The following is a 19,658-nucleotide window of genomic DNA, read 5'->3' on the forward strand; positions in this document are numbered from 1 at the left end:
AAGATCATAAAAACTGGAAGAAGGAAGTCAGTGTAATATAGAAAAAGATATTAATAAACTGTAGGATTAAGGTAGAGTACATCAGAGATCATGGAGATAAATATAAATACAGTAGTAGTATAAGTAGTATCAAAATAATGAATAAAAAGAGCTGCAGTTTTACATGATAACGCAGCAGTTGCGTGTAACTATTGCAGCAATAAGATGGCATACAGTATAAATGAGTCTGTCCACATTGTTACACCCACTTATTCAAACCAGATGACTGTTTGCACACAGAAATTCAAGTTGGTATTGTTCTTTAATGATTTATGACCCAAAGCTGCAAATTCCCAACTGGCAGATAACTGAAGCCTGTGTACAGCCACTGACAAAACAGGGACGGCTCAGCTGATTTGGTTTAGTTGTTAGCAACTGAGCTAATCTCAATGACTCAAGCAGCTCCCGTCTCAGTGGAAAAATACAGAAGGGAAGTGGTATACCTTGGATCTTTATCAGAGCCAAACAGTTTTCTAGTTAGACGGTATGGCGTGCAGACCAATCCGACCATAATTAGGTCATAGAGGAGCCAAAGGAAACCATAGCTACTTTGTTTCTCACTCTGGCTCTGCTCATGACATGTTGTTTGTGTAGAGAGCCTGTTGTGCACCCAGCTGAGAGGAATACTGATCAGTTTCGCTGTAAGCAGCATTTGGGGGAGGGGGCTTTGTGATGGAGGGGTAAGTACTTCACTATGTTTTTGGTTTACGCTGGGCTGCTAAATGCATTGCTTTAATTCTAAAATGTGCTCTAATAAGTACAGCTTTCTAATAAACTCTTGCCAGTGAAAATTTTCCATTCCTGATAATCCTGCCAGCTCAAGTTCAACAAATAAATAAAGCTTATGAACAGTGCCAAACAATCAGCTGAGAAGTTTTGTCTCTGTGCATAACCCAGGGCTAGAAAAGTTTGTCAGCACTTGTCCTATAAATGTGGAGGAGGTGGATGGGAATTTTCAGATCAGATTTTAGAGTATTGTAATAAACTGCTACTTTTCTTGATCATGTCAAGGGAATTCCTCAAAGGGAACAGCCTTGAGACGCCTGGTCAAGATAACAGTCTTGCGAAGAAGACTCAGCTGTTGGACCGCGGCCAGTGGGGGAACAAGTTGGAGTTCTTGCTGGCTGTGGCGGGAACCCTGGTTGGACTAGGAAACCTCTGGAGGTTCCCCTATTTGTGCTACAAAAATGGGGGAGGTAAGCAGCAAACATTAAAATCATACATACTTTATGCTTTTACATTTACTCTTCTGCACAATAGGAAACGCAACTCCACGGAATCTAGTGCAATGTCAATAAAATGTGGACAAACAACCTTGAGTCATACATAGATTTAAATGATAAGGAAGTTGCTCAGGAGTGGCACAAAGCTTCTGTTTGTTACACAAAGCAACTTTTTTTTTCTTCGTGTGATGGAATGAAACTTGAGGGACAAAGGGGACCATTGTTTTTTCCTTATTTCGAAGTTAGATATCAACATAAAAAGCGATGCCTCTTTAAACTCTGCGGTCATATTACATTAGTATTTGATCTTTTAAGGCAACAATCTGTGGCTAGATTTTTGGATCACCTTTCTCGAATTTAGGGGACTGCTAAAAATTTTATGTTAAACTTCTGTATCCAGGAAATACTACCAGACCCCATGATGAGTTATATGTTTGCTATTGTACAATATGCAACAAAACCAAAAGAGCTATGAGCAAGTCTTATCTTGTCAACTGATTATAGTAACAAAGTGGTCTCATGCGTTACGTGACTCGTCATCAGATCTTGTTTGGCTTTTTTGTTGGCTCTTAGGTGCATTTCTGGTTCCATATGTCTTGTTTCTGCTTGCTTGCGGTATCCCAATGTTCCTCCTGGAGACAGCCATGGGACAGTTCACATCTCAAGGCTGCATCACCTGCTGGAGGCACTTTTGCCCTTTGTTTGAAGGTCAGTGTCAATCAATAAACTATGTATGTATATCACCTTTTATATAGGTCAGTGCAATTAAAAGTACTGCAAAGATGACTGACAGGTCAATAATAATGTTAATTACAACTGCATTATGCAACCAGAGAAGGCAATTTTGAGGAAATTGCAGTATGAACATTGGATGTGAAAAAGCTGACGCTGAATTGAAATTGCTAGCTAAAAAAATTAAAATTAAAATTGACATATGAAAAATGCTGACATTACACATTCCTTTGTGTACTGTTGCCGCCATGGTAAAGCTCTTTTTGGCTCCATATTGCCCCTGCAAGGACTTGCATTTGTTACCAGCACCTGTGTGTTAGAGCGCACGTTAAATATGCTTACTGGGCAGAGTTGTGCCTGCTGGGCCAGATGTCGTTATGCGTACTTGCATGAACCATGTTTTTGGCCCAATGGCCAGGAGCTAAACTGGATAACGGGCATGAAATTGGATGAAGAAGCAGCTGAAGGAGTATCAGGTGGATAAGGGTTGAATTAGTATGAATAGGTTTTAAATGTACAGTATATTAACAAAAAAACAAAACTAACTCAAACTTAGGTGGAGCATTGTATGATTTGAATGGAGTAAGGATGGCATTTTTCCACAAAAAAGTTTTATTATCTTGTTAAAATTTAATCTACATCTTAACCCTCATTATAAAGATCCTGAATCTATGATTCTGAAATTATTTGTCATTTTAAAAGTAACGACATCACAGAAGATGTCTCCTACTCAGATGAAAAGTCCGTTTTCTGGAGGCTTTAGGTTTCCACATTACCTGTGTGTAAGACTGGACACTGGACCAGGATGATGTCATAAATTATGCCTTGATGTAAGATTTTCAAAGAGCACATAGGAAATTAACCCTTGGGAGAATAGCCTGACCAATGACCAACCACAAAACCAAGACAGAACTACAATAACAATACTTTCTTTAAGAAAAAAGATGTTATACATGTTACAATACTATTTTCCCTATCACTATCAATAATCTACAATGACCAAACTTTGTCTGTCTCGTCAGGGATTGGTTATGCTACCCAGGTTGTGATTGCATATGCTGCTGTATCATACATCGTCATCCAGGCATGGGCCTTCTTCTACCTCTTCTCGTCTTTCAGCGCTGAGGTTCCATGGGCCAGCTGCAGGAACACCTGGAATACAGGTACACATACAGACAGATAAAGAAACTATGTGCATGGCAGATTTGTGTGAGTTATGTGTTGCTCATAGGGCTGTCATGGTTTCCCTGTGGTGATTAATGGTGGTATGCACTATTACAGTAGCTTCCTTTTTTGTCTTTTTTTTTTTTATCAATGCTTTAAAACCACTGTTAAAAAATACATCCCACAGGGTATCTAGCCTAGTTGTTTATTTGTTTTCATAAACAGTTAGGCTAAATAACTATACCCTGCGGGTTGTATTGTTCACAACAATATTTTCACAGTATTCAAACTTTTCATGATTTCACAATTAATTGATTTAACAAAATTGTATCTGTCATTTTGTTTTCAAATATGTATCTACACTTTAACATTTTAAAATTTCTCCTTTTTGTTTTTTCTCAGAGACTTGTGTTGAGTTTGACAAAAAAAATGCCTCATCCAATTGGACAGCAGCTGCGAACGCAACAACGCCTGCAACAGAATTCTGGGAGTACGTGAAATCACTACTTTATAGCTGATATCACACATTTTAGGAGGCCAAATACTAAATGTTGTTTTGTTGTTTTTCTTTCTGTAAAGATAATCTATGGAAGTGCATGCATCCAATTGGGCACATATATAACAAACACTGGTACATAGAGAAGTCAGGAAATATAAAAATAATTTTCGGCCAGCGGTGAGCTGTATTTCCATGTTGCTTAACCCGTGATTACTCATTATTTCTCTGTTGTCTTGTTAACATGCTGGTTCTTGCACTACCCTCAAAGCACCACTGTGCCAAAAGGAAACACCACAAAGCTGTTACAATTTCAACTCAAGCCAAGACAAACCCCCAAAATGGGTGCGACCATGTTTCAACAAATTATTTTGGCTGTCAGTTCGAGTTTTCCTGAACGTTTTCCCCACATTGTTGGGCATGGTCATGTGCACTCAGTGCACTATAAATGTAGCATGTGTTATAAATACCCACTTGGCTCTGTGGTGACCAGTCACATTGATAGGTCATTCTTCACCATCATAATAACCTTATTTAATATTTTCTTATCATTATTAGTAGTCTTGAACAAAGTTTCCCATTGTTTTTGTCCCCACAATGTTTTACTGCTCTTATTGGCAATATGACGTGTTTCTTTTCAGGAGACGAGTACTGGGTATATCTCAAGGGATTGAGGAGATTGGTAGTCTGAGGTGGGAGCTGGCCTTGTGTCTCTTACTGGCGTGGGTCCTGTGCTACTTCTGCGTTTGGAAAGGAGTGAGATCCACTGGAAAGGTAGAAGTCTTTCTCGAGAAAATGAGATAAGACTGGATGTATTATTTCTTTGACTATGGCATCTGAGCAGGAGATCTTTTAAACAGATGTGGTAATTACTTAATTGCATCATTCAGTACACCTGCATTGAAACATTAGCACGTGTTTGTTTGGAGCAATGAAAGTATGTATTGTATTCAGGATACAATCTGTCAGGCAAATGGGCTTTTGGTCCTATTTCAGACTATTGGAGTTTCATAATAATGGGCCATCAGAATAATGGCACGGCACCGGTTTGGTTTCCTACTTTGAACAGACAATACAATGATATATTTAGTCTTCAGCATTCAGGAAGTGATATCGTAAAACATCTCCTTAATATTGACATTGTCTTTCTTTTATGCAACTCTTGTTTTGTAGTTGCAGCTTCTTGTCAGATTCCAATAATCAAGGGTATCTTAAAAGCAGAAACCTGCCTTTGTTTCGTGTTGACAGGTAGTTTACTTTACAGCCACTTTCCCCTATGTGATGCTGGTGGTTCTGCTGGTTCGTGGACTCACTTTACCAGGAGCAATAGACGGCTTAAAATTCTACCTGTATCCTGACCCGACAAGGTTGGTGGATCCTCAAGTAAGTAATAAAGTAAAACATTTAACACTAACACCAAGACAAGCTGCCAGCTCAATATCCTCCCACCAGAGGCCCAAAAACTGTAAAAAAAAATAATAAATAAATAAAAAAAATAAAAAGTGAAACTTCCACTAATATTAATGTTTTGGCATCTTAGGTTTGGATGGATGCAGGTGCACAGGTTCTCTTCTCTTTTGGGATTTGTCAGGGGAGTCTAACGGCTCTGGGCAGCTACAATCAGTTCAACAATGATTGTTACAAGTAAGTGCTCTCTGCTTTTTGTCTTCTTTATTTAAATGCATCACAAAACTGATTGGCTTGAGATGTAGCAATGTGTTTTTCTCTTGTTATCTCAAACATTATGATTTGTTGAGCAACTAAGGATTATTTTTATAGCGTTCCGAGATTTCATGTTAACCATTATGTCTGAAATGCTTCATTATTTCCTTCTCTCTGTAACATTTTCACTTAATTCCATTACTTTTCAACTCAGAAACCAAAATTACTGACTTGTCATTCATTTACGAAATACTTTTTTTATTTCCTCAGGGACACATTTGTTCTGTGTTTGGTGAACGGTGGGTCAAGTTTTGTGGCAGGGTTCGCAATCTTTTCAGTTCTGGGGTTTATGTCGTATGAACAAGGACTGCCAATATCTGAAGTGGCTGCTTCTGGTAAGACCCCCATATAACTGTGCCTGAACCTAAATTTGGAAAATGTCTGTTAGTGTGGTTTTACTATATTTAGCCATTTTGAATTGGAAACCTACTCTACGATTAAGTACTGCAGGACACATTTAATTTGATTTATTCATCTAAAAAGGAGAAAACACATTAATCAAATTGTAAATGTGCCGGTGCTGGCCTGCTGGCTAATATTCAACTGCAGTCCTTTGAAGAGATGTATGAGAACAATGAAGTTGGCTTCATTGAGCTGAGCAAAGGCTATTGTTCCAACGGTCAGCTTTTCTGAAACCCCAATAGTCAAAAAACTGAAACATTTGTGTTACTGTGGGGGTTGTTCTTGGGACCCAAATGCAGATATCAGAGACAGGAAGTCAGTGAATAAAAGATTTTATTTCACAAAACTGTGATTTCCGGCAGGCAGGCAGGCAGGCAGGCAGGCAGGCAGGCAGGCAGGGTTGGCTGGAGCCGGCATGGAGGAACACAGGAGAGCAAACTGGAAGTAGTGCAGAATGGCACTGGAGATTTCTGCAGCCAAAGAGCAAGGGCATTAGCGCAACGGCAAAAACACAGAAAACACAAAACACTCTGAGTGTATGGAGAACACTAAATCGCAGCACTACAGTCACTGTATGGGATGTAATAATCTAGCACCGAAGTGGTGGAGAGACCAGGTAGATAAAGCCCGAGGGTGATAATCTGGAACAGGTGTGCCAATCTGCTGCTGCCACACCCACAGACACACACACAGGAGAAGGAGCAGGTGAGGGAGAAAAGGAGGGGGGAGGAGCAGGTAGGGAGAACACATACTGCCACAGTAGCACCGTGACACATTTGTCCATCATCGGAAACACTGAAGTTCATCCCTCATTTTCCCAAAAATATGTAGTTAACAGTCTTTGCAGGTCTTAGGGTATTCTAAAGGCATGAAAACCTCTGTGGTAGCTGGAATAAAGTGGTAACTAAGTGTATTATACATGTTACATAATTACAAATTCATATGAATCTTGTATAATTAAAAAATTGCCTTCTCAAATACAGGACCTGGTTTGGCATTTATCGCCTATCCACGCGCAGTAGCCATGATGCCTTTTCCTCAGCTATGGGCTATTTGCTTCTTCATCATGGTCATCTTGTTGGGTGCAGATACACAGGTCAGATAAAAACATATTTCATCACATTAAGCAGTTATAAATCCATCATGTTTTATTATTTAAACTTTGTTAATAGCAGACAACAGATTTCTTGTTCTTCACGAAAGTATTTCAGTTTACCCATTGGTCTGTGTCTCTGGCAGTTTGTGAGTCTGGAGTGCCTCATGACTTCAGTGACAGACATGTTCCCCACTGTGTTTAGAAGAGCTTATCGTCGAGAACTGCTGCTGCTCTGTCTTTGCTCTGTTTGCTTCTTTCTCGGCCTCCTTCTCGTCACAGAGGTGAGAACTCTACTAGGTCCCTACCACCCTACCATTTTTTTTCTTTGTGGTCTGTTCACAATGAATATAAGCTAGCCAGTGTACTGTCCAAAACCAGGCCAATACTAATTACTCCATTATCTTTTTCACTAACAATCTGTCCTTGTCCTAATAAATTGAAGTTGCACATGAGTGTTTGATCTGCAGTAACAATTGACCCTCTGTGTTCCTGCAGGGAGGCTTGTATTTCCTTCAACTTTTTGACCATTATGTTTGCAGTGGGAACAATCTTCTCCTTCTTTCAGTGTGTCAGTCTATTGCAATCGGATGGATATATGGTAAGTCATTATGGTGATTCTGCATTAATCAATAATATATATGATACAGTATTGTTTTTTTAAATGCCTGGTGAAGCTATCTTCAGTCAACCAAATTATTACAAGTTTTAAAAGGTTTTATACTCATATGATGAAAAGCAAAAAAAGTCGACTTTAAACCATGGAACGTGTTCCTAATGGAAAATTACTTAGGAGCCTTTATTTAGTGGTTAGTATAGATAAAATCAGCTGACTTGATAACCGTTGGTTTAATTCAGGTCGGTGTCAGTTTGTTCCAGAAAATCTGAGTACATCCTCCACTGAGGACTGGTTTAGCTCTTTAATAGATAAGATCAATATCCTTATTATTTATTTTATTATGGTAAAAAATAATCTCTCATACCTGAGGTATTTGGTCAGTTGATTTCAGTTTCGGGTGGTGACTGAAAACATCGGGGAGGACAGGAGGAAAACCAACCCATGTTATCATGTTATTTTAACACTGGTTGACTGCTTATCTGTACTTACTTACGGTCATTGAAAACTTTTGGAGTAAAACAATGTCTTATAAGATTTCTTAAAAGCAAAATACTTTCATTCAATTCTTCTGTTGCCAGATTAACTGCAGGCCTAATGCAGAGGATAGAGTATTTATAAAGGGTGTAGATATACTGTTTATTATATAGATTACAACAAACTAGAGCACAAATTACAACAATGATAATACATTTAGTTGCCAGTTTAGGAGCTAACCCATCATAATACGAACACTTTACAAATCAATACAGCAAGAAGGTTTTAGATAACTTGACTCTTTTTTTGAATTGTTGTTTCAACTTTGTGGCATTTTTGAAGATTGTTCATGCGGCTGTTAGCTTAACAGGGCTGCAACAACAAGCAAACTGTTGTGTTGGCTAGCTGACATCTATATAACCTCAATGATAAAAGGGAAGTGGCATATTTAGTTTAAATGTAGCTCATTATTTACACAATATAATTTTTTCTAATATGTTTCTGAACTGCCCCTTCTTCTCACGCCCACCCTAGCAGGTGTCACTGCTCAGACATTTTTACAAGAGAGAAAAGTCATTTTATAAATGCTTCAGAGATGTTTAATTTCAACCAGTTGCTCTTTTATTTTTGATCTCCCTCTTGCCTCTCAAAAACAGAGGAAGAGCCACCTCCTCTGCCTCTGTAGACCAGCCTCCCTGGTTGACTTGCTTGATATCTTGCCCTCACTTTGTTCTCTTTTACATTCAGATTTTTTTCCCTCCATGACTCCTCTGTAAGTTTTTTTTAAGCTTTATAGACATTTGAGCCTCTCTGAATGTGACTGAATACATAAGATCTGAGAGAGCTCTTCACACACAACCTTCACAGGGGCCTAATGTCAAGTGAAATTTAAATAGTGCCTCAGAGGGATTTGTGGTTAGAGTGACAGGGTTATTTAACAGGTTTAAGTGGTCATAATTGCAACACTGGCACTTTACAATAGTTACTCCTAAATCAAACTTAAAACCCTTTTTTTCTTGTTTACTTTTTGGCCTGCATATTTGGGAGGAGCGTGGGAGGAACCATTTTTATGTGACTAGTGTTTTTGAAAATTTCAACAGATGTGCTTTATAAAGTAATTTGACTTGATACATGTGCTTGTGTGTGTCTGTGTGTATGAACTTGAAAGTATTAGTTTCAAATATTATAGATAACGTCAGCGAAAAGTATTCTCATTCAATTTTAAGACATATCACAACACTTTTAATGATTTTTAACCAGCACCACAGCACTGAACTATACTTACACGACTAGTTTGTACCTATTAAAAACAACTGAAAAACATCTTTTTACCTCAGTTATCATCATAGGACAGAGCATAGTTGCAGAACACAATGCACAGGCTGATGTATAATGCAAACAGTTGTTGATAATAGATGTTAACACTGCGAACGATATGATGCAATTAAAACAGATACAGTTTACTTGATTGGCCGTCAGTACTGTGGTTATTTAGATCACATTAAACATTGTCATGGCTCCATGTGTAACAAGATTAGGATTATTTGCATAATTGCTAAAATTTTATGTTCAACTACTGTTAAGCAGTATATTTTTAACTTTTAACTATAACATTTTTCTTCTTGTATGCAGAGGGAACTACTCTATTCTGTATAAACGACTTAGCGATGACATTTTATTTACAATGTTTTGATCATGATGTTCATATCTGTAATATGAAAATACATGCCAAAATACAAAATACAAACATGGTAAAGTGTTCTAACTACTATTCGGGTGACTGTTCAGAATTAATTTGAATTTCTACAGATTTTAGATTAAAACATTTATTTCCTTTTGATTAACAGGTGCAGACAGTCTCTATGATGACATTGAAGACATGATAGGTTATCGTCCATCGTCAGTGATGAAGTATTGCTGGCTTTATGTTACCCCCATTGTTTGTATGGTGAGTGAAACAGAGTTTCTGTTATTTTGCTTTATTTTTGATTGTGCTCACACACCAAATTCAACAATGCTTGGAATCATTCTTTTTCTGCCCTCAAATGGTAAGTGGGAGGAGGTGAGGAATGAGGACGAGATGTGAGTGAATTAAGTGAGGATTTTAAAAAATGTGAATTAAAAAGCATTTCTTGCAAATGCAAGGTCTACTTACAGAAAAAATTCTGCATATGAGAGTATGGAAGAGTCAGATATCCACATATGTGTTTATGGTATATCATTTTAACAGTATATTATACAACACGTTTTGTTGACATTTACACTTTTCCCTATCACTGTCTCCCTCCCAAACTACCTCAGAACGAAAAACAAGGTGGAATGAGAGGTTTAAACAAGACCAAACATTACAATATTATACAAGATGAAGAAGAGAGGGGGGAAATAACCACAGATTAGAGATTATTAACTAATGGTTTAAATCGAACTTGGAACAATGAAACTGCAAACCAAGTTTGACATTTGAAAACTGTCGGAAATTAAATAGTTTTTAATTCAGTAATAGGTTTAGGGTAGAGAACATATCAGTACACTTAGTGTCCATCACTCTTTTTATGGTAGCTGCAAGAGCTTTAGAGAGATCAGTGAGTGATAAGACTCGGCTCTTGTCCCATTAATTTCCAAAAGTGCTAGATAGCATTGATGATTCATAATTATATGTTTAGACTTGTCTGTAGTGTTAGACCTGTTTTAATCTTGCTCTTGCATTAATCTGATGCCAGAGAGTGGCTCATAATAAGTGTTTTTTACGTATTGTAGAGCAAACGTTAACCTGTTGGGGAAAAAAACACAGTGAGGACGTTCCTAGTTTTTTTCCTCCATTCTGACTGACAAGATATCAGAGGTGCTGACTGAGTCCTGCACAGAAAGAGGTCACATCATCACTGCACTGCACTGAGATTTATGGCATTGGAAGTTTTTTTGTGTTGTAAAACTCAATGTCAATGTAAAACTCAAATGTCCTTCCAGCTGCTTAGAAAAAAGGCTGCTCGAGTGAAGGTAGCCAAGTGGTTTGATGGGATTACATGCCGTGGTGGAAGAAGTGCTCAGATTGTTTACTTTAACCTGTAGTGCACAATTTACATATAAATGAACATTCATTACATTCAACCCCTTGCCAAACAACTTAACACAATGCTGATTAAGCCTATTTCCATCAGATAACAGTACAGTATTGCGTTTTTGTAGCAAGATAAAGAGGGGAGCAGCCATACAGATGGAGTAGGCCACAGCAAGGAGAAGTATGGTGGAGCCAATGGTGTCAAAAGCACGTCGGCCGTGTTCGTGTATTTACGCTCACTGTCAAAAGGGGGAAACAATAGTTCCACACTGCAGTTTTAAGTGTGTGGACAGGGTTGTCAAAATTGTGTGTGGAAATGAAAAGCATTCTGTGAACAATACAGTATATGTGTTGGGATTATCGAAAAAAAACTTCCATGTGTAAATAATAAACTTAACATTCCTGTATACTGGACTACATTGAGACCTCAGTGGACATCACTGGACTGGCACTAAAAGTCAACATGTGTTGATAAAAACAACTAAAACCGTATGAAAATATAATTTTTTTTCCTGGCAGGGTACCTTCATCTTTTCGGTGGTGAAGTACAAGCCTCTCAAGTTCAACAAAACCTACATCTACCCGACCTGGGCTTATGCTTTGGGCTGGTCCCTTGGACTGTTCTGTGTTCTCCTGGTTCCTCTGTGGATCATCTTTAAAATGACTCAGATGAAAGGGACAGTATCGCAGGTATGTACTCAGTAAAGTATTATGAAAACACAATAATAAGTGTGATCTTGAGCGGAATCTATCACTTGATCAACAGAAAATTAATGATTGACCGATTCCAGCCTCTTGAATGTAAACTTCTGCAAGTTTTCTTAGTCTTTTATGATAATAAACTCAATACCTTTAGGTTTTGTCAGACAAAACACTCACAGACTTGAAATAGGTCTATCTGAGCTCTGGGAACTTCAAAGGGGCGTTTTTACTCTTTTGAGACATTTCATTGGCCAAACAATCGCAAAATTAGTCAGCAGATTGAACTATAATGAAAACAATCATTATTTGGAGCCCAAATGCGAACATTACAATATTAAGTCGCTAATATGAAAGCTTTGATTTCCATTGTGAGGGGACGCTGGAGTGATGGTTTGAACTTTAACTTTATGTGTCATGACAAATAGTGTGATTTTGTTATCATTTCACTAATAATTAACAAGTTTACTTCCTTCCTTGGCAGTTTTCTAGCTTTGATTGTTGCTTATCAAAATGACTTAAGACAGTGTAGTGGCCTGTGTACTTTGACCTGAGGGACACGGAGTCACTTACGGCTGCAATGGAACAATTGAACACGCTTTTGGATTTGGATTTAACAGTACTCTGTGTTCAGCCACGACAATGAGAACTATGAACAATGAGATCTAATTAAACATTGCCACAGAATACAAGTACTGTAGTAGAACAAAGATCATAGCTTAATAACCAGTAGACGTTTTGTTAAATTTTAACAGAGGGGTGGACTTGTACTTCATCTGATTGATCGAGGACAATCACAAAGGACAAAATGGATTATTCATTACACAGTATGGGTTATTATCTGATATTGTAGCTTTTGATTATGTCATCAGGAACTTCCTGTCTTACTGTAAGCTGTTTAGGGTTATCCCCCCATCCCCACCTCCTTTTCTTTCCTCTTTCTCTTTTCTTTTTTTTTTATGTTTGGCTGTTGTTGTTTTCTTTTTGTTTTCAGTTCATTGGTTTTACATCATCTTGTGTTCGCACAAGTTGTTACACCATTGTTTTTCATATTGGTTATGTTGCTTGATTTATATTCATCAAGGATATAAAAAATAGCCCTGTTTCCACAAAGCAGTATGGTTCAGTTCAGTCCGGTTCGTTACACAATTGTTTGTGTTTCCATTGTGAAAAGTTGCGTATGGTACCAAAAGAACCATTTGGAGCTGTCCTGTTTTTTCATTACCCTTCTGTTGAGATACCTAGCACACTGATCCAATATTAAAAGGTGGGGTTACAACACAGCAGACCACTGATTGGTCAGTCAAAACAGCCAGAGTCGTCTCCTCCCCTGCACTCTGAATTGGGATTACACTTGATGCTTTTTATCTGCAGTCTTCTGTCTAGGGCTGCACAATATGTTCAAAAAGTGATATTGCGATTATTTTGACAGATATTGCGATTGCGATATAATTCATGATTATTATGGATGATTAAATTTGACATCACAATTTTCGTTGTCATTGAAAAACTAGTAAAATCATGATGATGTGGCTCTGCCAAACAAACATGTTTTGTTACATATGGAGAACAAGCCTCGTAGGCCAGATAATCTCTGCAGCACTGCAAAATTTCATTATAACATTGTTTTGTGTGCCATTTTATCTTTATAAAATAATTGCAGTTCTTGCGATTTGGATATTGCACTTAGTCATATTGCGATTAAGAATATTTTGTGATAAATTGTGCTCCCATACTTCCGTCTAACTGCCTGAAGTTTTTTCTTAAGTAAAGATTGTTTCCTTGTGGTGATAAACAACTACAAGTGTGTGCTATGTGTGGAAAACGTGGGTGTGTGGTCAAGAATGAGCGAGCGGCATTAGAGACAAAGTGAATGCAAGCAGAGCAGAGGAAGCCAAGGTTAGCAGTTTGTGTATGTTGTTTTTCTGGCAGTAATGTACAGCATAGGTCACAGTGTGTCATTTAATAAATTCAGCAGCTTACTAAGAGTTAAGACAAGTCTCATTTGTTGTTTCCTTACTGCTGGAAAGTGGAAGGAAGTTCCCCCAAAGCTGGCCAGTAACAACCCCACCTACATTTAAGACTGCTGTCCATAGTGGAAGCGCAAAGCAGATCTAGGGGCTACTGTTGTGATGTGCAATGAAGTGAACTGAAATGAACCGGACTGTTTGGTGAAAACGAGGCTCAAGTATATCTGTTCTTGTGAAGTTATTACCAAACTGTAATCTTTTTGTTTTATTGTTCTGCTTGGTTAGTAACAAGCAATTGCCTTCACCCCCCCAGCAGTATATCACTGAAGCCCTCTAGCCAGACATGCTGGTCAAGGACATGCAGCTGCACATGCCAACATGCTCAACATAAATGTTCAACTTGACACTAATGATGCTTAAAAATGTGAGAAATTAGAGATGAAAGGGCAGGCTTTATGTGTCTGAGTACTGCCTATAGGCTTGTATTTTCCCACCATTTTATTTAACGGTTAGGTCTGTTGTCCTGTCCTGTCCTTAGACTTAGACTTGACTTTATTGATCCCGTTGGGATGACTCCCTCAGGGAAATTGAATTTCCAGCAGCATACAGTTCACAATAAACTCTTAGCTAAAAATAGAAAATAAAGATAGGAATAGAACAAAATACAATAGAATACAATAAAAATAAAACAAAATAAAATAAAATAAAATAAAATAAATATAAATGTAGAGGACTGTATATGTGTTATTGTACAGAAATTATTGCACGAAAGTAAGAGTGACCAGGTATGTATGTGAATAAATAGATAAATAGATAAATAAGTTATTGCACAGTGACACAGTATTGCAGTATTGCCGGCTATCTATTTCCTCCTCCCCCCAAGTGAGGAGTTGTACAGCCTGATGGCATGAGGGACAAAGGAGTTCTTAAGTCTGTTGGTCCTACACTTGGGAAGGAGCAGTCTTTCACTGAACAGGCTCCGCTGGTCGCTGATGACGGTGTGCAGAGGGTGGCTGGTATTGTCCATAATATCCAGCAGTTTTTCCAGTGTCCTCCTCTCTGCCACCGTCACCAGAGGGTCGAGCTTCATGCCGACCACAGAGCTGGCCCGCCTGATCAGTTTATCCAGTCTGGATGTGTCCTTCTTGGATGTGCTGCCCCCCCAGCACACCACAGTGTAAAAGAGGACACTGGCAACCACAGACTGGTAAAACATCCACAGCAGTTTGCTGCAGATGTTGAAAGACCGCAGTCTCCTTAGGAAGTACAGCCTGCTTTGCGTCTTCCCATACAGGTGGCTGGTGTGTGTTGTCCAGTCCAGTTTATTATCCAGCCACAGCCCGAGGTATTTGTATGAGTCCACAGCCTCCACCTCAGGTCCCTCTAGCAGGACTGGTCCTGTCCAATGGCATGGCACACTGCGTGCCAGTATCATTAAAACTGGACACTAGTGATTATTTTTCATTATCGATTAAACTGCATATTGAACTACATATTATTTTCTCAATCAATAGTTTGATAAATAGAAAAATACCCACCACTATTGAACAAAACAAGTATTGAAAATATTGTTTTGTTTGACTTACAGTCCAAAACCCCATAGTGAATCAATTTAACCTTGTATACAACGACATTATTGTCATAATAGTTGTCGATTAATTTTTTGCCACTGCACTAACTAATAAAGTCAACTAAGGGTTTCAGCTCTATTTAAAACATTTAGAACTAATACTAGACATAACATAAACACTTTGACAGCACACATTTAGATAATACCATAGTTTTGTTGTACTTGTGGGAACTGACACACCGGCTCTGGCAAAACATTTAACCTGAATCAGCCAAAGGCCAAAGCAACATAATCCAGGAAAGCAATACACTGCCCACTCAAATATGTGCAAGTTTCATTTCCTGGTATTCCTCTAAGCCTCAATATGCTGTTGTGACACAAACAGGCCAGGACAGCCAAAAATCATATAATTCAGCACACATGCAAAGATTATTACATTTCAGGGGATTGCCAACGTTATTACAATTCACCCTGAGTGGAATATAAATTTATGTACCAAACTTCACAACAATGCAATACTTGTAGAGACATTTCACTAAAAAACACATATGTAAACATGTTTGCGCTACAGGAAAAGTCAGCATAACAAGTACAAGACTGCAATATTCCTCCTTCGTATTTGTTAAGTTATCTCTACACTTATTTGTAACATTTGTTTAGTGTCTTGCAAATCCATTGTTACGTTAATTGTTGTGTTACCACCCTGTTTCTACAGAACCTAAGGCAACTTTGCCGCCCTGAAAACCAGACGCACAACAAAGCAAAGCAACCGGAGCAATGCCCTTTAAACCCAGACCCAAACACTCTTACTCCTGCTGCAAATGAATACAAGGCAAATGGAGGAACTGAGATGGAGATGCAGGTGTGAGAAAGTGCAAATATTTTATACAGTTTTCAATAGGATGTTTCTATCTTAAACTTTCAAACAGGTTTTTACAAGCTTAGCATTTTTAAGAAATTATGATGAGCAATAAATTCTGAAGACTTCCAGCTGCACTGGGTTTCCATATCATGTCTGCAACCTGCACAATAAGCAGTGAGTGTTATGTCACTGTAAAATATCTCTACGTTGTAAACATACAGTATTTACAAGCTATTTTCAGTTAAAGCAATCCTTTAATATGCTTTCATGTTTCAGTATGCCACCTCCATAGATGATCAGGAGATGCCAATTTTGATTATCACTGCCCACTAAGATGTACTGTTGACACTGATTTTTAGGCAATCTTAAATGTAGCAGCAGCTGCTGTATTCATACAGTGCAGAACGCCTTTATTCTGGTGGTAAATCCTGAATTTTTATTCTTTAACACATTAAGCTTCATATGCTGTATGTATTTGAAATGGTTTGCCTTATACATGTCAAGACGCAGGAAAGATTTAAATTAAAGTATACATATCTGCTCTATTAGCTATCTACTGTATGATAAACATTTTTATGGTGTTACATGTATTAAGCGACCTATCTTTTATCAAATTCCCCTATCATTTGTTATAATACTGTGGGGACCTTAAGTCTTTGTCTGTTCCCAACAAACAAACAACTTCTTACAATGCAGCCAACATTTTGCTTTGCTGTATAAGCTGATTGCCAGCCTACCGTGCTCATTAGCTCACTAAATAAGGGGGTTTAGTTACAGGTCTTCCCACTCACAGTTAATCTTATGAAGGAAGTTTGACTTGATTGATTGTGTAGACTGTACAGATATCGTGCTTAAATAATATAAGAGACTGTAGTTGTACTGTTTTTGCCACCTATGTTCTAATAAGGCGCTGATGTCACCATTTCATGAATGCTTGCTCTGCTTGGTAGTTGACTCAGATATTGAATGTAGAGTAGCAAAGTGAAACTAATTTCAGTTGTCAAGAGAGTCGTATTTATTTTCCGTTTATTGACTGCCAACTGAAGCATTTATAAGGCTAGGACGGTCGTGAAACTCTCCTGTTTGAATCACAACACAAATGGGGTTAAAAGTGAAGCTTTAAAAGTCAAAGGTAAAGGACTGTGCTCATGAAAACTTGTGAAGAAAAGTCTACTACAACTCTCAAGAAGAAACAAACAGTACAACCACTCAGCACAGAAGTCTGCCGCTGGCAGTCTGCAGATCACACATCGGAGTGCACTATTTATGCATTCAGCTGTTTACATTTTAGATAAATTTTAAATAAATTCAACCACTCCAGTGCATTGTTCGGATCCTTAATGCAACAATAAAGATTTCAAGCCTCTGTCTGGCTTCATCTCCATAGCAACACCTGCTGTTGCTCATGGGAACTGTAGTACTTAGAGCAATTGACATAAATAATTGACATAAATTAATTGGAAATATTAAATATAGAACATTGAAGTTATTAAAAAAAATACATTTGAATTCTAAAAGGGGAAATATTTCTCCTCCTCCCACAGGGAATTTATCATTAGACAGATGTTTGAAAAGTCTTCAGTTCAGTCTTCAGTTGCACAAACAAAATATTCAGATATATTTTAATGTCATACACGCACAAGGTAATCAATTCTGACTTTTGGCCACTACTGTAATTATATTAATAATGATGTGAAAAACCATGACAGCTGATTGCTGGAAAATTGACAAGAAATTATTGTACTGTAAATCACAAAAGTGCACTTTTTCAGGCTTTTTAATGAAGACATTGTAAAACAGTTTTTTTCGTCAAATTGTATCCCTGCTATGATAAATCAATAAATATTGTTTCATATTGTGTCAATTTTTTATTAATTTCACATTGTATCCATATAAACTATATTTTAATTCAACATAGTTTTTGGTGCGTTTTTGGTCTGGACTGGACATCAGTGAGACATAGATAAAAGTTCAAGAGGAACCCAAACAAGTTTCCCGGTCTTGTGAACCCACTCCATTGCTAAGAAGAAGAACAAGAGCTTATACTATGCGACATTTCGCTATTAAAAACTGTAACTGAATTTAAGTTTTGACTGACAGTAGTAAAAAAAAAAAAAGGTTTACTACCCCCCATTGTATGCCACGTACTACTACTGCTACAACTTATTACTTCAATTAATTTATTAAACAGTTATTTAAGTATTTTCATAGTGTGGTATTGCTAATTTTACTTAAGTAAATGATCTGAATACTTCTTCCTTCACTGTTGACTGAATACATTTCAGTGATTTGGCTGGAAAGAGCACATGCTCTTGTGTGAAAGCTGAAAAGCCCACATTAGCAACCAGCGAGCTATAGTGAGCTTGAAGTGTCACTCTGCACTCAAAGGAAGGACCAAAAAAAGGAGAGCCCCCTGCTGTGGCCTTACAATAATGAGCTGCACAGAAATAATCCTCTAGGAGCAGAAAACATGAACACGCTAAACAGGGCTTTTGCATGAGGGCAAATGCATGAGATAAAGAACTAATATGAGCAAGTTCACTTAGGCAAGTTGGACCTGGAGATGGACAGAGAGGCAAGGTACATGAAGACATAAATATAGAAGATTAGTTCCCAAATAAATCATATGTGTATCTGAAAAAAAGCAATTTTTCATGGCTGTACACAGTATATTTTAAACCTGTTACTCCATCACATGTCCAACTCTAATTACTGTAGAGCTGACGAATTCCTGAAAGGTTCACATTGTAAGACAGAAAAACAAACAAAAAAGTAATAAAACAAAAATGACACAACAGTATTTTAATCGTGATTTAAAGGACAGTAGCCCTGATTTCCTCAGGCATGTCATTCCTTAGTCGAGGAGCCTTGACTGCAAAGGTCACCTTTGTGTATTAACCTGGAACTTGGGATGACAAGAAACAATGCATCCAAGGATATCAGGGAATGGGAAGCCAGTGTAAGGAAGCCAGGATTGGTGAAATGTGAAAAAAAAATATACATAAATATGTATATTTATAGTATGTTTTTTTTTTTTAAATCATTTGTATTCTTGACTGTGTTAAAAATTAGGCTTTCCTATGTTCCTAGAGGCATATATTCCTTGGGTTGTGGTTAGTGTTAGAGTTAGAGTTTTGACCCAAACACGAGGACCATTAACATGTTTTGCCAAATACCGTGGGAAATTAAATATGCTTCCCTGTCAAATGAATTTTTACCTCAGAGCAATATGCCTAATAGCTGTCATTCATTTGTACCCTATGTGAGCCAGAGAGGCCCACTTTCAAAGCCTTTAATACCATGTCCAAAAAGACGTTAGTCACGCAAAATCCATCATTCTTCTGTTTGACATGTTCATGCTTGCAAACTACTTTTTGGTGCACATCAAGAGGTCCCCCTTGTGGCTGAAGTACCTTGAAGTATGACAATTAGGCAACCTCTTACAAAACTGCATCAGGCAGTCCCTAGACATTACATTCAGATACTCAGGGAAACTATGCCAGTCTTCCCATTAGACACTTTCTCCCTCAGCGAT

At 37.9% G+C, this 19,658-nt stretch overlaps 1 protein-coding gene across 1 annotated transcript; it reads left to right on the forward strand.

The window, feature by feature from the left end:
- Window positions 1-1,042: 1,042 nt before the first annotated feature.
- LOC140998047 (sodium- and chloride-dependent GABA transporter 2-like) lies at window positions 1,043-16,129 on the forward strand. The gene is made up of 14 exons (XM_073468179.1): window positions 1,043-1,235; window positions 1,836-1,970; window positions 3,017-3,157; window positions 3,561-3,648; window positions 4,296-4,428; window positions 4,903-5,037; window positions 5,195-5,298; window positions 5,587-5,711; window positions 6,762-6,874; window positions 7,018-7,155; window positions 7,370-7,472; window positions 9,812-9,912; window positions 11,542-11,712; window positions 15,977-16,129. The coding sequence occupies exons 1-14, from the start codon at window positions 1,043-1,045 to the stop codon at window positions 16,127-16,129; spliced, it is 1,833 nt and encodes a 610-aa protein (XP_073324280.1).
- Window positions 16,130-19,658: the final 3,529 nt, after the last annotated feature.

The sequence above is a fragment of the Pagrus major genome, chromosome 6 (genome assembly GCF_040436345.1).
Source record: "Pagrus major chromosome 6, Pma_NU_1.0".
NCBI classification, from domain to species: domain Eukaryota; kingdom Metazoa; phylum Chordata; class Actinopteri; order Spariformes; family Sparidae; genus Pagrus; species Pagrus major.